Source organism: Ostrea edulis, chromosome 3 (genome assembly GCF_947568905.1).
Source record: "Ostrea edulis chromosome 3, xbOstEdul1.1, whole genome shotgun sequence".
In the NCBI taxonomy this organism is placed as follows: domain Eukaryota; kingdom Metazoa; phylum Mollusca; class Bivalvia; order Ostreida; family Ostreidae; genus Ostrea; species Ostrea edulis.
This window is the reverse complement of record NC_079166.1, coordinates 22,228,986-22,249,613: the sequence shown is the minus strand read 5'-3', so window position 1 is coordinate 22,249,613 and position 20,628 is coordinate 22,228,986. Positions and strand designations below refer to the sequence as shown.

Sequence of the window (20,628 nt, the reverse complement as noted above, 5' to 3'; positions counted from 1 at the left end):
GATGATTATACCTCCTTGGCACCTGTTCTCACCTCTCGTATGCCCAGGAGTGCGTGTTTGCCCTACTCTGAATTTGTATCCCTAATAAGAGTTTTGAGATTGGTCACTATTCTTTCTCGTCACCTTTTCATTTTTCATTCTGCGAATCCCTGGAGTGATAGTTGTATATGGTGCTGTTTTGAATTCTTGACAATGAAGCACCCAGATGAAGTTATACTATGCTGATGAGCTCACGTGTGGTATAACTGCTCTATGACGATCCTTTGTTGAACCATGATGTTGATATCTGATCCAAAAGATTTTATTGTTCTTTGTGCAACATTGAAATATCTGTAAATGATGACACACTTGCTTCTATTCATCCAATTCCATCGTTGCGTTAAGCATCATTCAGACGTGACAAATCTTAAAAGCGGTTACGTATAACCATAAAGGTATGAGACAGACTGCTGGTGCCTGCAACACGTGCGATGGGAACTTACAACGATCGAGAGTTATAGAAACTTTTAACATTTTATGAAAATACGTTCTATTTTCCTCAAATCGTCCCTAATATTTTTCTAGTATTTAATAGCTGAGATGTTAGAATGAGTAATTAGAACATTCATTGTTTACCAAAATCATGTTTAAAAATTATTTGATGGAATTCAACGTCAATTTAGTATTATACGTTTATTTTGTTTTTACCGGAAAAGATAAGTCTGAATTATACAAAACCTGAGTCTTTTATTGCATTGGTATTAGTGTAGATACATGTACATATAAGATACTTCATGCGGTCATATTTTGATTACACGTGGGGGTCGTAAGTTGTATCCCTTTAAAATGTGCTTTTACTCGCTGTATCTCCTTGAACTATGCACGTGACTTTATGTAGATACGCATTTGCTCACATAACTAGCAACAGCCCAGCAACGATCAGAAGACTAATTATACCAGCAATTAAAGATGTAGAATTGCTTTCATATGCATCTCCCCTCTCTTCGGCACACATTTTGTCCTGATGGGAGATGTTGGTAGATTTCGGTGCAGCCTCTGTTGTATCCTCTGTTACGATGTAAAGAAAACTTTACACAATGAAAAATCAAAGTGTGCAGGAGGTTAAGATATAAACTGTGCATGTTATCTGTACACATGAAAACTGATGTGATGACTCTTTTAATTAAATTTCAGAGTATTCTTGCGAGGACAACTAAATCATTACCGTTATAAATTGCACTTGAAGCAGATGCCGGTTCGGTTGATATTTCAATGCTCTGCAATGATGAATAATTTTCTGCAAACAAAAGAAACTGTAGTTTCTTTTCATCATGTACAGGACAATTAATGAAAAGTGTTTCTTATATAATAGATGTTCTATGTTAAAGAGATTTAAACTATAATGATAACCATTATACAATGAACCTGCACATCCACTAGGAGGATCACAGAACGCTTTATCACAATGACAGACCAAATTACATCTATTTCCATAGTTTGGATAACAACAAGATGGCTCACAATATTCGCCATACTTTCCAGCAGCACATTATGCAATTTTGGATATGAGTTAATTTGAAGCAATGCTTTTCTTCGGTAAGAAAAAAGCGAAATGTGAGTAATTGTTCCTAACCTGATACCTTTCTCTTGCACCCATACACGTGGTGACAGTCTTCAGTGCTACAGGTGCATTTTAGTTGACAATCCCAGCCGAATACCGGATATGGACAAGGAATAGTACAGTTACTACCGTAAAATCCAGGCATGCACTCTACAGAAAGCAAAGAAAATATTGCCAAGTAATACAAATAATAAAAAGCGGTAATCAACATCACAATTTATCTTCATGCATCCTCTTGTTATCAATGAGTAATATACAAATATGCTTGAATATAATTTCCATTATAAACTTGCTAGTACTGATTAACTTTGATTCTAATATATACAGACGTGTACATGTATTTTGTGCTTCATTCCATACATATCCACTACAGCATACTTTCCCACCAGGGCTGCAATTGTTTAAAAACACATATCAAAATACTGTATCTACTTTCATTGTTTCTAATATTTGACAAACAAAGATGTTAAAAACTGAATATGCCATTAGTCAAGAATCATCCTGATATAAGTGTAATACAATGCAGTTTACATCACATAAGACACGTGTTCAGGACGGAATAAAAAGACATTGAAATATTCTGACATTTTTTTCGATATCTATCGACATTGATATAAAATAATACATATATAGTACCTCAATAATTAGAAATACAGTGCACGGTGTGGTTAAGGTTACAAAACAAATTGGTATGGTAATGACGTCATAATGAGCTGTTGCGTCATGGTAGTTACTTGATGAATCCATATTAGGAAATGCATGCAAAACTCTGTATTTAGAATACAATAGAAATATAACGAAACTGATTTTATTCTATGTTTAAAGTGAATAATATTTCCATGGTTTGACAAAATGAATTACTGTTTCCTGACTAATATAACCCGTCGAAGTTTGTCGTTTGGTTGAAATCTGCGTAAAAGAAGCGTTTGATACAGACATGGCAAAGATGTCTTGAAATTGGAAGAAACCGAGATACATTCTTTGAATTATGAATAATGTGCTTGAATATTCGAAATCGAACTTGACAGAAATTAAGTATTAAACGGTTATGTCATTTATAGATTTGTACACTGAAGTTGTGAGAATATAAATATATTGATAGTGTTGTATAACGTTTATTATGATAATATATACACGGAGTGTTACGTGCATATACAACGAAATGTAATAACTTTACCACTACATTTCTAATGCATGTAGCTTACTATTCTTACTGTCAGTAAATCTTAAAGAACAGACTGGTAAATTGATATGATTGTACAAGTGAGTATCTTACAAAATGACATTGTATCTGTATAGTTATAGATGAATGAAAAAAAAAAAACTTACCCTGCACATAATTGTGAGCTAGAAGATGCGATATAAGGAGACAGAAACCACACAATGATACATAAAAACAAATTCAAATCCATTGATATAAGATGCTAGTGAAGATATCAATTGAAATGTGTTGTTCTTCCGTCCTTCAAAAATTCTCATTCCAATGTATGCAGGATTAATACGATAGCTAAATGACATTTTAGCAATATGCTTAATACATAATTCCTGAATTATCAAGGGTCTCCACTTGGACCAATTGAATATTTCCGCAATAATCTGCACTGCAGTTTTACAGTTTACAAACCGGCCATTAGCTCTATATCTTGATTAGGTAAAATTAGTAACCCATTGTGAAAATCAGGAGACTTTCACTTTTATGGAAACGTCTAATTTCCGGTGAAGTGCTGCAAAATTTAGTCCCAGGTTCTGCTCTTACGACCTTTGAGCAGGGGAATATATATTATGCCACATTTGCTATGACAAGGGATCTCCGGTTTTGGATCTCCCTCGAAGAACCACTCCATTTAGTCACCTCTTATGACAAGCAAAGGGTACTGACGACTTATTCTAACCCGACTCCCCACGGGGAAAATCAGTAGGTAGGAATGGGTATAAAATATCCTAAACAACAGTCGAGTTAATGCCACATTATATTTGCATATTAGATAATTTTAACCACCATTTGCAAAATGCTGACTTTTAGGTAGAGACGGATAGCAACCACGTGATCAGTAAATGTCGTGTATTTTCACGTGAAATTATTTTGCGGAATTCCATACACCGTCATAGAGTAGTCAAAAAACAAAAACAGGGGTTCCGAAAATACAAGTTGTTGCTGTGACTGACTCGATGATTGAGAGGGTCGTCTCGACGAAAGATAAAGAAATTTGGCCATAGTTTAGATTCGGAATACGTCAATGTAATAATAATGGACAAACTGTTTCGTCCGTGTAGTATGACACTTTTTACCTCACGAAATTCACGACCATGCATAGCTGCGCTACGTGAAAAAAGTTTTTGATGTAGCTTGATCGTGATGTCCGAGTGATGCGAGTTTAAAAACTGTTTATGTAGTCATTGAGAGTTTAAACAAAGTTTCTTCTGAGAAGAGGAATTCGATGGATGCATTCAACGTGGACAACGAAATCATAATTTCGTTTGGTAAGTGAAAAAAATGGCAAATTGAATTTGTATAAACCCACTTTTCCTATGCTATTTCACAATGCCATTTTATAATAACATCTATAAACGCAGAACTTGGAGCTGTTTCATTTTTTGTGCATTTATGTATTCTATATGTGCCCAAAATATAACTCCTAAATGCGCCTGTAATTGTAAACGGATTTCATGTATATGCCAGATTTGAAGAAAAATAGGGCTCTCCAAATTTGAGGGAGTGGGGGGGGGGGGGGGGGTGGAAGAAGTGTTACACTAAAATTCTATTTGGTATATATGATAGTACTTATAGTATCTTGAAATTTCATTGACCTAAGAGATATTTCAAATCTAGAGTTCCATGTTTTATACAGGCATGTAGGTATACAAAACTTGATTTAAAATACTTGTGAAATCACAAGCCCCCCTCATAGGCAAATATATGTATTGTATGAAAATAAGATATGTATATTCTTTTCTAGACCCACACTCCGTAAAGGAGACAGGTCTGATAAATCTAGAGTTGACTTCTTTTGATATTATTAGAATGAACGGACAGTTTATGAAAACATATCTGTCATCTCATATTGCAATATGATAATTATAATGTTTATTCACCTCATTAAGGACCCGGGGGTGGAAGGGTATGTGCAGTTTAAATAGAAGGTAGCTATAACAATATGAAATAAATAACAATCATGCAGATGTACTACTACTGCAAGAGTTCACATTGTTGCAATGCACACATTTAACATACATGTAGTGTTACATATGTAATACTGATTTCAGACAAGATTGTCAAAATTTACATAATAAAATACATGTTATGTGTGTAATTTTCAATGTATCAGCATTTTAAAGTTCACTGAACATGCATTGAGACACAATTTTAAAATTGGCATTGTCTGACACAGTATAATTAATGATTAATACTGACTGTGCAAATATTAATTATGATGATTTTTTTTCTAAGCATCATCCTAAAGACCAGTGCAAATTGAAATGGGCTTCCAGCCAACAACTTCGACAGCAGTTTGTCATGAAAATCAGCAAGAAAGGTACAATATCTTCTATCTTAGTAAGATATAATTTTTCATTTGAACACCACACATTTATAAAGACAATTCTTAGTATATTAGATATTCATCTTTTTTTTCAATATTTGAATATGCAGAATATATTTTAACAGGTACTTCATTTACATTTATGATGTCATATCCCCTGGACCCCACAACTTTACAGGTTACTAAGACAATTCGAGAACTTCTGCAAAATGTGGGAGTTGGATAGAATCAATAATGTAGTTGTGAGCCCAGAGCAAAGGGTATATTGTGCAACATACTAAAGTGTGAATTTAATGGTAAACAAGTACATGTACTCATGTATTACATGTCTTTTTTAAAGACAATAATATTGCATAAATATAAAGGAAATGTCATTGTAGATTATTCTAAGTGATTGATATATCAAAATCAGTAAACATTTCTAAATGAAAATAAAATAGCAATTTGGTAACTTTAATCAATGTGTTTGAATTGCTAATTTTCTACCCCCCCCCCCCCCACACACACAGTGCATATATACTGTGAATGCAATATGCATGTATTTTGAGTTATCCAATAGCGATTTTTTGTTTCAGTGTGAGACTACAAGTAGGACTCATATACCTATAAAGAGACATATATATTTTTGAGAGCAAGATAGTTCATATGGGCCTTGAGATCAATACTAGCATCAAATGAATGACAATACTAGGAGAGAGAGAGAGAGAGAGAGAGAGAGAGAGAGAGAGAGAGAGAGAGAGAGAGAGAGAGAGAGAGAGAGAGAGAGAGAGAGAGAGAGAGTTATGGAGGGCGAGTGAAACTGCGAGTGAGGGCGAGTGAGAGAGTGGGAGGAAGGGCGAGGGAGGGAAGGGCAAGAGTGTGAGTGAAGGCGAGGGAGAGTGGACGAGTGAGTGAGAGTGAGTGAGTGAGCGAGCGAGTGAATGGTAGGGAGTGATATTTAGCGGAAGCGAGAATGAGTGCGAGAGAGGTAGCGAGTGTGAGAGAGGGTGTGAGAGTGAGTGAGTGAGTGAGAGCGTGGGATATAGTATGAGATCGATTGCAAGATATGTATGGAGTGCGACACCAAGTGCAAGAGAGTGAGAGCATGTGTGTGAGAGAGTTAGTGGGAATGAGAAAGAATGAATGTGTGTGTGTGTGTGTGTGTGTGTGTGTGTGTGTGTGTGTGTGTGTGTGTGTGTGTGTGTGTGTGTGTGTGTGTGTGTGTGTGAGATAGAGAGAGAGTGTGTGTGAGAGTGTAAGTGGGAAACAGTGAGAGACAGTGAGAGAGTGTGTGTGTGAGAGAGAGTGTGAGAGAGAGAGTGTGTGAGAGAGTGAGAGTGTGTGTGAAAACGAGAGAGTGTGTGAGAGCGAAAGAGTGTATGTGTGAGAGAGAGAGTGTATGTGAGAGAGAGAGAGTACATGTATGTGAGAACGAGGGAGTGTGTGAGAACGAGAAAGTGTGTGAGAGCGAGAGTGAGAGAGAGAGAGTGTGTGAGAGAAGGAAAGACTGTGCAAGAGCGAGATAGTGTGTGAGAGCGAGAGAGTGTGCGACTGAGTGTGTGTGTGTGTGAGAGAGAGTGTGTGTGAGAGAGAGAGGAAATGTGTAAGAGTGAGAGAGTATGTGAAAGAGAGTGTATGTGTGAGAGATGTGAGGGAGAGAAAATATGTGTGGGAGAGTGTGCGTAAGAGAGAGAGATAGAGATAGAGAAAGAGAGAGAGAGAGAGAGATAGAGAGAGAGAGATAGATAGAGAGAGAGAGAGAGAGAGAGAAAGAGAGAGAGAGAGAGTGTGTGTGTGTATGTGTGTGTATGTGTGTGAGAGAGTGAAAGAGAGAGAGAGTGATTGAGATAGAGTGAGTGAGTGATATAGTTATATATTCTCTGAGAGAGAGAGAGAGAGAGAGAGAGAGAGAGAGAGAGAGAGAGAGAGAATACCATACTCACTAGATAGAAAAATATACAGACATAAACATACCCCTCTCTCTCTCTCTCTCTCTCTCTCTCTCTCTCTCTCTCTCTCTCTCTCTCTCTCTCTCTCTCTCTCTCCTGTGAATCATCATTGTTCGTTCGTGTGAGTTTGAAGTTGATCGATTTTTCGGGTCACTTTTACACACGAATTTACGTGTCCTCGAATAATTCTTTAAACCAAGGATATTTATCTCTCCAAGTGACATCGTATCTCTTACCGACGAAATTAGGTCCCCACGAACCAGCAAATTTTTGCGTACCCATACAATATTATATATATCCTCTTTTGGAATCTCAAACTGCTATATCATTAGTGGTCAAGAGGGTACTTATTTGGAATATTTGTTTTATATCATTAGTGGACGTGGATCTTGACCATTAATGATATAAATTTTGAATTATATTAGGCTATGGGCTAATAAAGGTAATGGGGACCCCTAAGGGAGTTTTTTTAAAAGGTACATAAATAAATCAGGATGTTTGACATTTCTACGTGGAGGTGTTTACGTGTTATTGGGCAAAAACATGAAATTTGTAAAAAGGATAGCCGAAAACTGGAAAAATTCTTCAGATCAGATATAGATGTTTGATTGATTGATGTTTTCCGTTGAACACTCAACAATTTTTCAGTTATATGGTGGCGCCCAGTTTTTATTGGTGGAATAGAGAACCCAAATACAGTGTACCTGGGAAGAGAGGTGAGAGGCCGTGTGATTTTGAGCGTGATGCTCTAACTACTCGACCACGGAGACCCCCGATATAGATGTCGTTGACATTTGAAAATAAGAATTTTGTCAACGTATGTAACCCTTTGATTATATTTCAAGTTGTTTAACATAAACATGTGGGAAAATTTACGAGGTTTGGTGCTAAATGATGATTTCTCCCCTTTAAGAATCGTCGAAAAATGGAAATCTTCTTCAGATCCTATATCGATGACATGGACCATTGAAAACAATTATTTTCTGAAAGTATATCACCCTTTAACTATCAATCAGATTGTTTACACGGAGATCTTTTCGATTTGGGGGGCAAAAACCAAAAAATTGTAAAAATGATAGCATAAAATTGGAAAAAAAACCTCTTCAAATCCGATATAGATGTCATTGACATTTGCATACAAGTATTAAGTGAACTTAAAAAAATATATGGAAACTTTTTCAGATTATAGATAATATGAAGCATTGAAAATAATTATTTTTGGAAGTACATAACCCTTAAATTGTAAATCATATTGTTTGACATTAATGCACTGAAACCTTTTACAAGTTTTGGCAAAAAATATATTTGCCATTTAAGTACAGTATTGTTAAAATTTTAAAAAAAACTTCTAGAATCTTACAAACACAATATGGACATTTACAGACGTGTATTTGGTTTATATATCAAGTTGTTTGACTTTAAGGCGAGCTGTATATACGAATTATTGAGTTATTTGTAAGATATATACTGCAGGCAGTATTAATCCAGAATTTGTAATCGCATTGCAATTAACAGTTTCAAGCTCCAGCGACTGTGAACAACTTTTACTGTGACCTAACATTGTTAATAGTGTAATTAACTCAATACATCTTGTCAGATATGATTTTGACTGCGGATGGCAACGTTTGCCTGATCGAGATGTAGGGCTCACGGAGGGTGTGATCGGTCGACGGGGGATGCTTGTTCCTCCTGGGTACCTAATCTCACCTGTGGTATATTCAGGGGTCCGTGTTTGCCTAACTCTCTATTTTGTATTGCTTATGAGAGTTGTGAGATTGATCTCTGTTCGTTATCTTCACCTTTCATGGTGCATAATTATTTCAAACGTAAGGTGCTTAGGTAATATCCATTTGCAATTCATAGCTGAGGCAGATATGTCCTGAGAGTACGATTTGGCAAACATGTTTGCCCTTGAAAAAAGATGGGGGTGTCCGATACCAACTGAAAGGGAAAACCAATAAGATATTTTATATGCATGTATTCTGAAATGATGGAAAGGTGACCATGATAGGTTATTGCATAACAATTTTTTTGCAGTCAAACATCTACCTTTTGATAATATTAGCAGATTCTTTAATTTGTCGTTTGGCTGAAAGGGCTAACGCAAATTCAAACTCAATTGTTTGTTCAATACCAACACATTCAGCATATATATATTCACCTTTTGGAGCTTGCTACCAAATGCTCTTTCTGTATTTGATTTCAGGTTTCCACTTTTGTAATCACTGTTATATGAGTTGGGATAAATGACATTTATCTCTATATGAGCATTGTCATACTCTCAACCACGTGATTCTGCACGGTATTTATCAACATATATAATGGGGCAGTCCTTCGGATGAGACCGCAAAAATCGAGGTACCCTGTCACAGCAGATTTAACACGATAAAGATCCCTCCCTGCTCAATGACCGTAAGCCCCAAGAATAGGCCTAACTTTTGCAGCTCTTCACCGGCAGCGGTGACGTCTCCATATGAGTAAAACATTCTCGAGCGAGACGTTAAGCAATATACAATCAACCAACCAACTTATTTTGTCATAGTCACTTTTATTATTGGCAGGATTTTTTTGATTGGCTTCTTCTACTGTTTTTGCCACACACTTTACCAGTTTGTGTTTTTCCTTGCACTTGAATTTCTTTATTACAGAACAAAACATTATGGGTGGGGGAAGTGTCAATAGTGAGGACAGGTTTAGTGAACGTCTCTTACGGTTCACGTGAATCGGCGCAACTTCGTTATTGCTCAAGTTTTACTTCTAGTAACTAATATTTGTAAATGATTACGGTGTAACACCAGCGATAGAAGTCATGCAAGGCACCATCTAAAGGTTTTAGCTAGTAAACAATCTATGTCTTTATTATTCTTGGGACTCTGTCTTCTAATATTTTGAAAACTGTGCTCCGTGAAAGATATTACGTCATTATCCTCTCCATTCTGTTGATAATGTATGATACATCTTTATTCGTGATGTTGATAGGAGCTTGAAACAGATTGACTTTCCAGGCATAACATTTATATGTGCTTTTTTATGTGTGACGTCTTTAAAATTTATCTGAAAATTGAAAACTTGTTCAATCTTACGTATAACAATATTTATTTTACAATTGTAGAATATAGGCTTAACTCATTAAACTAAATAATTTATATGAATTAGTTCATTGTTTGTAAAATGTCCGATTCTCAATAATCTAGTCATTATTTATCAGAGTTTCCCCCATTTTTTCATGCATACTCAATAGTAACGCATGTCTTTTCTTTTTACTTTCTTTTTATTGATCATATACATTAATGGGCTTACATACATTAAATATATCGCGAGAAGACATGGACATGGGGAAAGTGATTTTTATGTCGATAGTTATATTTTTTAATTGACTGCCAGTTTTGATCTGTTTGATAAAGTTTTAGTACTAGTATTACTATTTGGTTCTGAAGTATGGGGCTACGAAAACTGAACGTATGCATTTGAAGTTTTTAAAACGTGTATATTATATAACTTACAAATGTCCACGCTTCCTCCTATGTATTTCAGTATAGGAATTTTACCAAGTTCATGGTACGATTGGGCGCAGAATTAAAAAAAAAATTCTAATACACACTGTACAAGGTCACCATATCAATGCTTAATGTGTAACTTCTGTTATAAAACAATCATTGCAAGATCAATTTTTACAAAAGTGATCCAGTGACGTAAATAAGTCTTCAAAGAGACAGGTGTACAGGATCTTCAAAAAAAAATCGGTTTTGAAAATTATATTAATAAACTATCTCCGAAATTCGGAAATGGGTTTTTAAAAGTTCGTAATAGAGATCATCGTCTGCCAGTAGAGCCTGGGAGATGGCATGTATATCACTCTGTGAAAAACTCTGTACACTGTGTAATAATGCTAAAATTGCAGACGATATAACTTCACATATAGCTTTGTTATTAAAAGAGAAAGGCCAAAAGATCAATTTTTTAGAAGAAATGATGATATCAGACAAACTTTTACATGAGTACAACCAAATATAGAATACTGATGCCGAGTAAAAGCACAGTCCACGAATCTGGTAGGTTACCCGTATGTATCACAGACACCTGAAGTGTGGATAGCTTGTGAGATACTAATATATGTGAAGGTGTGCAACAAATCAGGTAAACAAACAGGGGGCTACATGCTTCGAGACCGATTCACGGGGTATAAACCAACTTTATCGAAGGAATTTCTATATATCATATATATTACATATAATAGTATCTCACTAGTGGTCATCTCAAATTGAAAAAGCATACAGAAGGTATATACACTGACTTCCGAACGACTTATGAGGGTAATCGATGGGGGAAATAACAAGTTTCGGAGGAATTTTTGATTCGGTATAAAATAATTTCATTCTATAGGAAAGAAGGAGGGGGGGGGGGTAATATATAGACGTGTTTGTGGTATGTATAACGTTAAACAAATAACTATAAGTTATATATACAGGATAATCCATAAATGCTGTAAGGCTAACTAGTCTATGTACATCACACTGCAAACATCTAAATATCTTCTGGCGTTGAGGGACACGTCACATGTTTCTAAACTTTTAATTTACTTAACACATGTTTTAAATAAAACAGCTTATACACGATTCACAGCAAGTAAGATCGGTCAACAGAGGCTGCTTACTCATCCTGGACACCTGATCCCATCCGATGGTATTTCCGGGGTTCCCTGTAAACTATGTTCACAGTTGTATGGGATTGAGATTACCTTTTTCATGTCAATGTAAATCAAGGATTTCAATAAAATTCATTGTAATAATGAAAGAAAGAGAAAATTAAAAAGTTGGGTTTTGAAGTGGTGTAAATTCAAACATTTGAATATTTTCTTTGTTCACAAATACATGTTAAAAAAGAACAACAGTTTGACAATAAAAATCATACTACTCATATAAAAAAGTCACAAAGTTGTATCTAAATAGTGAACATGCAACTAATATTTAAATAGCTTCCTTTTATTGATTGATTGATTGAATGTTGCTTAACGCCCCTCTCGAGAATATTTCACTCATATATGGAGACGTCTAGCTTGCTTTTACACAATACGTAATGTAAATGTAAAACAACAAATTATGCCAATACGAAACAAGGGGTTCAAATCAATTTTAATCATCAAAGTGATTAAAAATCATTTTTTTTAAAAACACGATATCAAAATATCCGAGTATTGTTAAAAACAAAATGCAGATTATTTTTTTTCTAAATCATTCTAGAAATGAATCATTTAAAAAACTGCATCATCATCAATAAGAAAATGGATATAACATGAATTCAGACTACAGCATTTCCCCCAGTAATTACAGAAACTTGTGTACATAGTGACGGTACATACAATGAACGTGTACTTTTAAAAAAGTTTGACACTTTGCAGTAAATTAAGAACAGGTTTAAATCATCAGTACCGAGGAGGGGTGGTACTAAGTTCGAAGAACTTGTGCCCAATCCTTTTGTTAGCTGAAGTGAGCTTTTCTTATCGCCCGTTGTCCGTCGTCTGTCCGTCTGTCTGTAAACTTTTCACATTTTCGACTTCTTCTTTAGAACCACTGAGCCAATTATAACCAAAATTGGCCAAAAACATACTTGGACGAAGGCCTTTTACGTTTGTTCAAATGAAGGACCATGCCACCTTCAAAGGGGAGATAATCATAAAAATGCAAAAATAGGGTGGGGTCATTTAAGAATCTTCTCAAACACCAATGGGCTAGAAGAGCTGAGATTTACATGAAAGCTTCCTGACATAGTGAAGATTCAGGTTTGTTGAAAGCATAGACCCCAGGGGGTTGGATGGGACCATAATAGGGGATCAATGTTCTACATACAGATATATAGGAAAAATCTTTAAAAATCTTCTTCGCAAGAACCACTGGGCCAGAAGAGCCGAAATTTACATGAAAGCATCTTGACATAGTGCAAATTCAAGTTTGTTAAAATCATGGCCACCGTGGGTTGGATGGGGCACAATAGGGGGTCAAAGTTTTACAAACAAAGATATAGGGAAATCTTTAAAAATCTTCTCAAGAACCACTGGGCCAGAAGAGCTGAAATACATGTAATTCAAGAAAACAGGGACAGTACTGGGTGGTGGGGGGTGATGATGGGTGGGGGTTGGAGTGTTGCTCTCAACACATGCTGATTCAATTTCCGTCAGTGACTTCACTCTTTTTCTCTGGACGCTGTTTTCTGAATGAAACAAAATATTGTAATGCTTTGTAGTAGCTACAAATCTTTGGAATGATAGAAAATTTTACATAATCAGTCAAAAGTAAAAGATCATATCTTAATAGATAGAACAAATATCAAATTTTGACCAAAACCATGTCCATAATTACAGCACAAATCGTTTGTTAACTTGCATTTTTCCTTACATATTGATATAGACCACCACAAAACTAGTTTTTTTTTTTACTCTTGAGATATGTTTTCAACTACAATAATCTACACGTCTAGTATGATTACATACCTACCACCATGAAACTCTTTCACAGTTCTTTCTATCAATGAGAAATTTAAGATTGAAGATGAAGGTTTTTCAAAATGCTCAGCTCAAAGAAAATTTGCTCTCTCAGTTTTCAATGTTTGACTCCGAGAAAATTCAAACTCCACGATTACTTAAGATAAATGAATAATCAACTCTAACAAACTAATTTTTTTCTCATGTGAAAAAGTTAAGATAACGAACAGTGATCAATCTCATGATTCGTATAAAGAATACAAAATTTAGAGTTGGGCAAACACGGATCCTTGGACATACTAGAGGTGGGGTCAGATGCGTACGAGGAGTAGCCCCTGTTGACCGGTCACACTCACCTTGAGCCCTATTTCTCACAATATCACCAGTACGAGATTGACTTTACCCAGCTGAGACAGCCATGTGAGATTTTCTTTCTCACATTATCGCCAGTGTGATATTTACTTTACCCATGTGAGACAGCCATGTGAGATTGATAGAATCCTTCATTAGTACGAGTGTGGGATATGGAAATATAAGCCGATTGACAGATTGGCAATATTGAATACATTCTCTTATCATTAAGAAAACTCTTTTAGTTAAGTAGGAATTAAAAAATAAATTATTTAGAGTAACTTATCATATTTCGTTCTCCTTTATTCACCTTTTCTATATCTTTTTCTTGACGTATTCAAGTTCTTCGAGAAAAAGAGAACAAAACACATTATGGAACGTAGTTTGACCATATTCATACGCATAAAGTAGTGCATGCATGTAAGATGTTTGATTGTGTTGCTATGTCATATATAAAAATCAAGACATTAGTTCATGTATCCTCTCTCATTTACCCCCCCCCCCTCATTTCTATTATCCATGCGTTAAAGAAGGTATCGTCTCTCTTTATGACTACTTTGTTACTGTTTGGTTTTAGTACATTTGTACTTAAAACCAAAACTTTGTCTTTCAGCAAAGCTCGTATAAAAATAAGGGGGAATCATTCAATATATCTTACTTTGCATATGAAAATCACTACATGGAACTCTCCCCTCCCCCTTGATAGTACGTGCATGAAATGCTATATTTAATGTGCTCTCTCTCCCCTTTAAATTCCCTAATTCTAAATCGTTTTACATCTTAATCCACTTTTGTATTTTGTTCGTAACATGCCTAAACTTTTCCGATTTTAAGAGGGATGGGGATAGGAATTGCGCCCCATTAATTCCCCATTTGGGATATATCTATTCTTTACAAACGAATAAATAAACTGATCATATGAGTTCTTTGATAAAATCTTATATTCATGTATAATGGTGATTTACCTAAATTCAGAGGAAAGAAGGCATTGATTCCCCTTTTATTTGCCATAACTGCTATCTACCTGGTTCCCTGTGCAATCTTTGATGGTCTCTTGCTGGTTAACACTCGTGGTTCATATAGAATTGATAAACCAATGTAAACAGCCAGCTGGAGAAGTCCGACCGCGCCGAGGACCACCGTTAGATATACCAGGACTTTTCTTCCTTTGGTATCTTCTGTTGACTTACATCGATTAGTAGCGTGCGTATCTGGATTAAAGAATGTTAATCTATCAGAAAACAGTTGATGTAGGAGCAAAACGTTTAGATGATTTGAACTGTAGCTTTATGATCCGTTTCATATCTTGATAAGATAGCTGCAGTTCAGCATTGATATGGAGGACGTCAGCCAAGTATATTGAATATTGTTTATCACTACATTTTTATAAAATATCACTATATATGTCATTACATTATGTCACTGTATGTCGGTAAATATTCTCCAATTTCAACGTACAGAGGTAGGAATGCATAAAAAAGGTTTCGAAGTCACAAAGCTTGAATTATTAATTACTGGAAAACATTTTTGTGTTTAACTAGGAAATTATAAAACACAAATGGAAAATTATAGAATACAAATGTAATCAAAATCATACAATGCAAATGAGAAACTATATGATTAAAATGGTAAATTATAAATGCAACTAAAATGTTAAAATTAGAATACAAAAAAGCAACATGTTGTAGATAGAGGTAAATAATTATATCATTGTATGAAAAAGATGTATTGAGAAACGAATCTTATAATTCTTTTCTTGATGGCGGTATGATAGGGAAAATTGGACAGAAATTTTCATCAATGCGCTCAGCATCGTTTAATCATATTTTCAGATAGTAAAACAAATAGTTTACCTCATCAAAAGATTTAATTAATGTGTTTGAAATGGCACGTAGGAATACGTGTACGTCACATTGAAAACAACAACACTAAATTTTAAATGGCTGTGCGTTCAGGTCAGACATAATTTCTGAGCAAAATTAAATGGATTAGACGCCAAATCAAAGGTGCAACGGTTAAAAGATGAATTAGATATGAAGGAAGAGGACAGTCGGTGACTATAAATAACGCTAAAATTAGAACAGGGAAGAAACATTCCAGAGAAAAGTAGTGCATATTAAATCCTACACCAAATCTTTTATTAAGAAATCACACGAATTTTTCATCCAATCAACATCGTTGTTAATTCCTCACTTTATTGTTATGAAATGAAATTAAAAAAATCGGTATAAAAAGGAAAGTATGAAATACAAAACGATATACAATACAAATTTTACAACGTTTAACATGTCACATAGTTTCAATGTATTGCATTTTTAAATTAAACCTTTAATTTACAAACTATAAGCATAAGGAATAAGAAATATAGTTGTTCGTATCCGGATGAATATAAACCAAAGGAAGCAATCATAATGTATAAGAATATGTAATTGCTTCCATCGATGATATCTGCTTTGATATATACAATCTAGTTTGAGCTAATTGGTCACTGACATACAAATTGAAGGTGCAGGGATTTCAACACTCTCGTTTAAAGTCAGATTTCGCAAACTCCATGATTGTTATAACGATCTAGTTTGTTCATACACCCTATCATTAGGTCAAATACTGTCTGACTTGTTTCATACCGATTGTTATGCCATTATTGTCACACTGATCTTGACTACGTATAACTCCCTTTACCTGATCAGGATATAGGGCTCACAGAGGGTGTGACAAGTCAACAGGGGATACTTATTCATCCTATGTACCTGATCCCACGTCTGGCATATCCAGGGATCCGGGTTTGCCCAACTCTATATTTTGTATTGCTTATATGAGTTATGAGATTGATCCCTGTTCGTTATCTGAATATCTTCAACTTTCATGCGATAATACTTTCCACATCCCTTTGCTTGCCACGAAACACATCGGGTTACGGGGGAAAATACACCGTTAGCTAGAACGAATTTTTTCTAGGCTGTAAACAATGAACATAATTAAAAACGAGCAAATGGTTAGATAATTTGCTATTAAAATCAATTTTTGATAAGTGTTGTTGAAAAAATGTGCGTGAATCAAATTTCGTCATTCAATTCAATTTGTGAATGAGTCTACATGTAAAGAAGACATTCCATGATATATACAGTTATACAGCATAATATATTAAGAGATGACTGGTCGTTAACAGGATTATAGGAGGTCACCGTGTTAAATAAATATGTTCTAAACATTGTAGATTTAATTAATTAGCATGTTATCAGATGTGGTTATCTATGGCGGATCCAAAAGTGTATACTTACTTTGTTTTGATTCAGCTTGTGCTTCCCCTGGACGATCTCGATTCGCTATAATAAATTAAAACCCATTATTCCCTTATATATATATATATATATATATATATATATATATATATATATATATATTCTCCTTTGCAAATTAAACACTTTTCTGAATTTGAAAAAAAAAATATTTGAACGCAAATAAGATAATTTCCCCTGTAAAAAAAATGATCTTTTGATTTGAAAGACATGATATACATTTCGGAACGATAGGCATGTTTTAATGCCATTGGTTTTCCATCATGTATCGTACTTTAAGATGTAATTCTGGTATCCTTCCTCGGATAGGCATGTCCTTACCTATACACCCATGCTTATGATTGCAATACGATTCATTGCAGTTACACTCCAACTGGCAAAATACTCCATAGTTAGGATAGCGACAAGGTAAGTGACAGTTGTCCCCGATATATCCACGTTTACAATCTGAAACACAGAAACAATATGTTAAATTGCTGAACGTGTACAAATGATAATGCAACACTGTACTGTATGGAACCAAAAGCAATGCTAGAGTGTAGCGGAATGGGAGGGAAGAACTGGCATATCATTCGATAAACTATACTTTTGTCCAATTCAATCTTACTCTTGATGAGATCTTATTCTGGTTTTGTTTAATCAAACATAAGTGTAATGTCCCCGTACTTGTGAATAAAGTTGCAGTAAATAGTTGATTTTTTTCACTATGTTTATGCATGCTACATATATGATAAACTAACCCTAAGACAAGAGGGGATGTCACCATGCAGGATTCAAAATACTGGGTGGGGTATATTAAGTTTCAAAGAAAGGAAAATGTAAAGAGTTCCTATTTTTAGATTCGGAAAAAACTCAAAAGTTTATATTTTTCAGTTGCACAAAACAAACTCGCAATTTTTATCTCACAGCTGAAAACAATTCTGATTGAATTTTAATTAAACACTACGCTTAGATTGACAGGTGTTTGAACATCAATGATTTTGCCGATTTTTTAAAAGTCTAGAAATAGTCCAGATTTGTTCCCTCTATATATGCTCTTTAATAAGACAGTTGTAAAACTGGGGGAAGGTTTCCACCGAAAAACTTCTGCTATTTTCGAAAATTAGTAAGTGTTAAAATTTATCTTTTTATATGTTGTCATGGAAACATTTACACTAGAAAAATTGAGTGTTATTATTCTAAAATGGGTAAAATTATTCTAAAACTAAATCAAGACAAAATAATATAGAATATTTACTTACAGGAAATGTATCCCTCTGAAATAGCTAACAATGATTCATCTGATGCTAAGGATATGAATGTCCTTGGATACCAGACCCGGAATGCGCCCATAACCATTTTAAGGTTTGTTTTTGTACTAAGTGGGATAAAATCAAATATACATCAACAGCTTGCGAAAAATAGAATTTTAGACTTTCCTTGCTATGTTTGATTTTGACTCTCAAGCTGGTAATAGATTAAAGTATTGTGAATTCATATATATATATATATATATATATATATATATATATATATATATATATATATGTGTGTGTGTGTGTGTGTGTGTATGTGTGTGTGCGTATATATATATATATATATATATATATATATATATATATATATATATATATATATATATATTAAATATTCTATACAATTGCATCGAGAGATCCATTCTCCTTATAAAATATCTTAAACACTGAATGACACAGCGACTGTGTGGGATTGCATCAGTGTGCATAAGTAGCGCTTTAGTGACAATCTTGCTAGGCGGTGGGTCCGAAGTCAAGATCAGTGTGTCAAGAACAGCTTAACAATCGGTATGAAACACGTCATTACGTTATCATGGTCTATATCAAAGTGTTATTTAACAAAATTGCCACAGTCATGACTCGTTATTATACAGAGAAAAACAGCTTCTGTTCATGTACTGTTTGTACTACCCTTGCAGTTTTGTATTTTCAAAAATGAAAATAATTTTCCATTTATCAACATTTTACTTTCATTTCTGTCGGACATCCTAGCCATTAAAGTAGTCGCACTATACTCATTACGATTCACACGCACATTGTACGAATTCATGATGAAATGTCTATAATATTCATTTCTAAATTGGAAGTGTAAAAACACACGAACCTTTGGAGACTTTTACACTGTGTAGTATTAATTTTCTTTCTCCCCCCCCCCCCTCACTCGTCTCATTCTACACTAACCTGAACATATGTTCAAATCCTCATTCCAGAGAATGCAGCAAGGAGAACCTCTGTAAATGCAAAATACACAGGTAAATGTAATGAGAGAGAGAGAGAGAGAGAGAGAGAGAGAGAGAGAGAGAGACAGACAGAGAGACATACAGAGAAAGAAAGAAAGAGAGAATGCCAATACATTTTGAAAGCAAATCAATAAGGATGGAATTGGTGATAATTATGTTAAATCATGACATAATTCCAACACTTTTTCTGAATAAGGAAATGTAACAGAGGCTGGTGCCTTACCTGTAGCACTTCAATGCAATGGCGAAATTGATGTGGGTAACCAAAGGTATCAGAAAAATCGTGATTAAATCTAACCCTCCGGGTGATGCCATGTCATCTGATTATCTTTCACACATCAACGCCATGGATGTAACAAACTTATTCTTATTTTTATTTAGTTGTGGAATATGACTTACAATAGTTTTGTTGTGATTAGTCACATGTGCACGCATAATATATACATCTCTGTTTGAGAGATGAAAAGCTGTAGGATGTACTTTGTATACCTATTGTTGCATTTCATAATATGTCTTCCTTAAACCGTGACTGCCCAAACATGATTACACCCACTTGATGACACCTGAACAACTCTCTTTAGCCAGGAACTATTCCCATAGCCTTTCCCCGTATATATTTTAAAAACTGGTTATTTTCATAGATTTGACGGAAATTCTTCATTCACAAGCAGTATTCAAAATATAAGATTTTGATATTTTAATAATTTTGAAGTGATAAAGTGTTCAATGATGTGAAACTTATACGGTACCAAATTTGATGTACCAGATGCGCATTTCGACAAATAATGTGCCTTCAGTGATGCTGAAGCCGAAATTTTGGAAATTCGAAATGACAAAAAACTTTTTAAGAGCTAAAAGGAAAACAAGAGTGCAAAAAGCTGGAGCCAAATTCGTCCAATGATCAGAGCTATGCATGAGAGAGATATCATCTTTAATTTTGAAATTCTGAATTTTATCCCAACAATTAAATATACATCCGTATTTTCAAGTTAGTAACAAAGTAATTAGCTACTGGGCTGTAGAGACCCTCTGGTACTAACAATCCACCAGCAGAGGCCTCGACCCAGCGGTCATAATGTAAAACTTATACGGTACCAATTTTGATGCACCAGATGTGCATGTCGACAAATGTCTCTTCAGTGATGCTCAAGCCGAAAGTTTTGAAATTCGAAATGACAA

The 20,628-nt window shown here is 34.8% G+C and overlaps 2 protein-coding genes across 2 annotated transcripts; both read right to left on the bottom strand.

The window, feature by feature from the left end:
* Positions 1–725: 725 nt before the first annotated feature.
* LOC125676628 (scavenger receptor class F member 2-like) lies at positions 726–3,212 on the bottom strand. The gene is made up of 5 exons (XM_056157554.1): positions 2,930–3,212; positions 1,930–1,991; positions 1,613–1,750; positions 1,205–1,276; positions 726–1,047 (listed from the first exon to the last, which is right to left on the bottom strand). The coding sequence occupies exons 1-5, from the start codon at positions 3,010–3,012 to the stop codon at positions 890–892; spliced, it is 513 nt and encodes a 170-aa protein (XP_056013529.1). The 5' UTR covers positions 3,013–3,212; the 3' UTR covers positions 726–889.
* Positions 3,213–14,178: 10,966 nt separating this feature from the next.
* LOC125677641 (cell death abnormality protein 1-like) lies at positions 14,179–18,533 on the bottom strand. Its single transcript, XM_056160807.1, has 5 exons — positions 18,437–18,533; positions 17,517–17,642; positions 17,178–17,222; positions 14,921–15,107; positions 14,179–14,240 (listed from the first exon to the last, which is right to left on the bottom strand). Exons 1-5 carry the CDS (start codon positions 18,531–18,533, stop codon positions 14,234–14,236), a joined length of 462 nt encoding a protein of 153 aa, XP_056016782.1. The 3' UTR covers positions 14,179–14,233.
* Positions 18,534–20,628: the final 2,095 nt, after the last annotated feature.

Bases quoted from the DNA above. Each gene is read 5' to 3' on its own strand.
- LOC125676628 (XM_056157554.1), bottom strand. From the start codon at position 3,012: ATGGATTTGAATTTGTTTTTATGTATCATTGTGTGGTTTCTGTCTCCT. The intron at 1,751-1,929 runs GTCTGTATATAT...TGCTTTCTGTAG, and splicing joins AGCACAAAATACATGTACAC to AGTGCATGCCTGGATTTTAC. The intron at 1,048-1,204 runs GTAATGATTTAG...ACATCGTAACAG, and splicing joins TTCAAGTGCAATTTATAACG to AGGATACAACAGAGGCTGCA.
- LOC125677641 (XM_056160807.1), bottom strand. From the start codon at position 18,533: ATGGTTATGGGCGCATTCCGGGTCTGGTATCCAAGGACATTCATATCC. The intron at 17,643-18,436 runs GTAAGTAAATAT...TCTGTGTTTCAG, and splicing joins TTCAGAGGGATACATTTCCT to ATTGTAAACGTGGATATATC. The intron at 15,108-17,177 runs GTAAGTATACAC...TCTTTAATCCAG, and splicing joins ACAAGCTGAATCAAAACAAA to ATACGCACGCTACTAATCGA.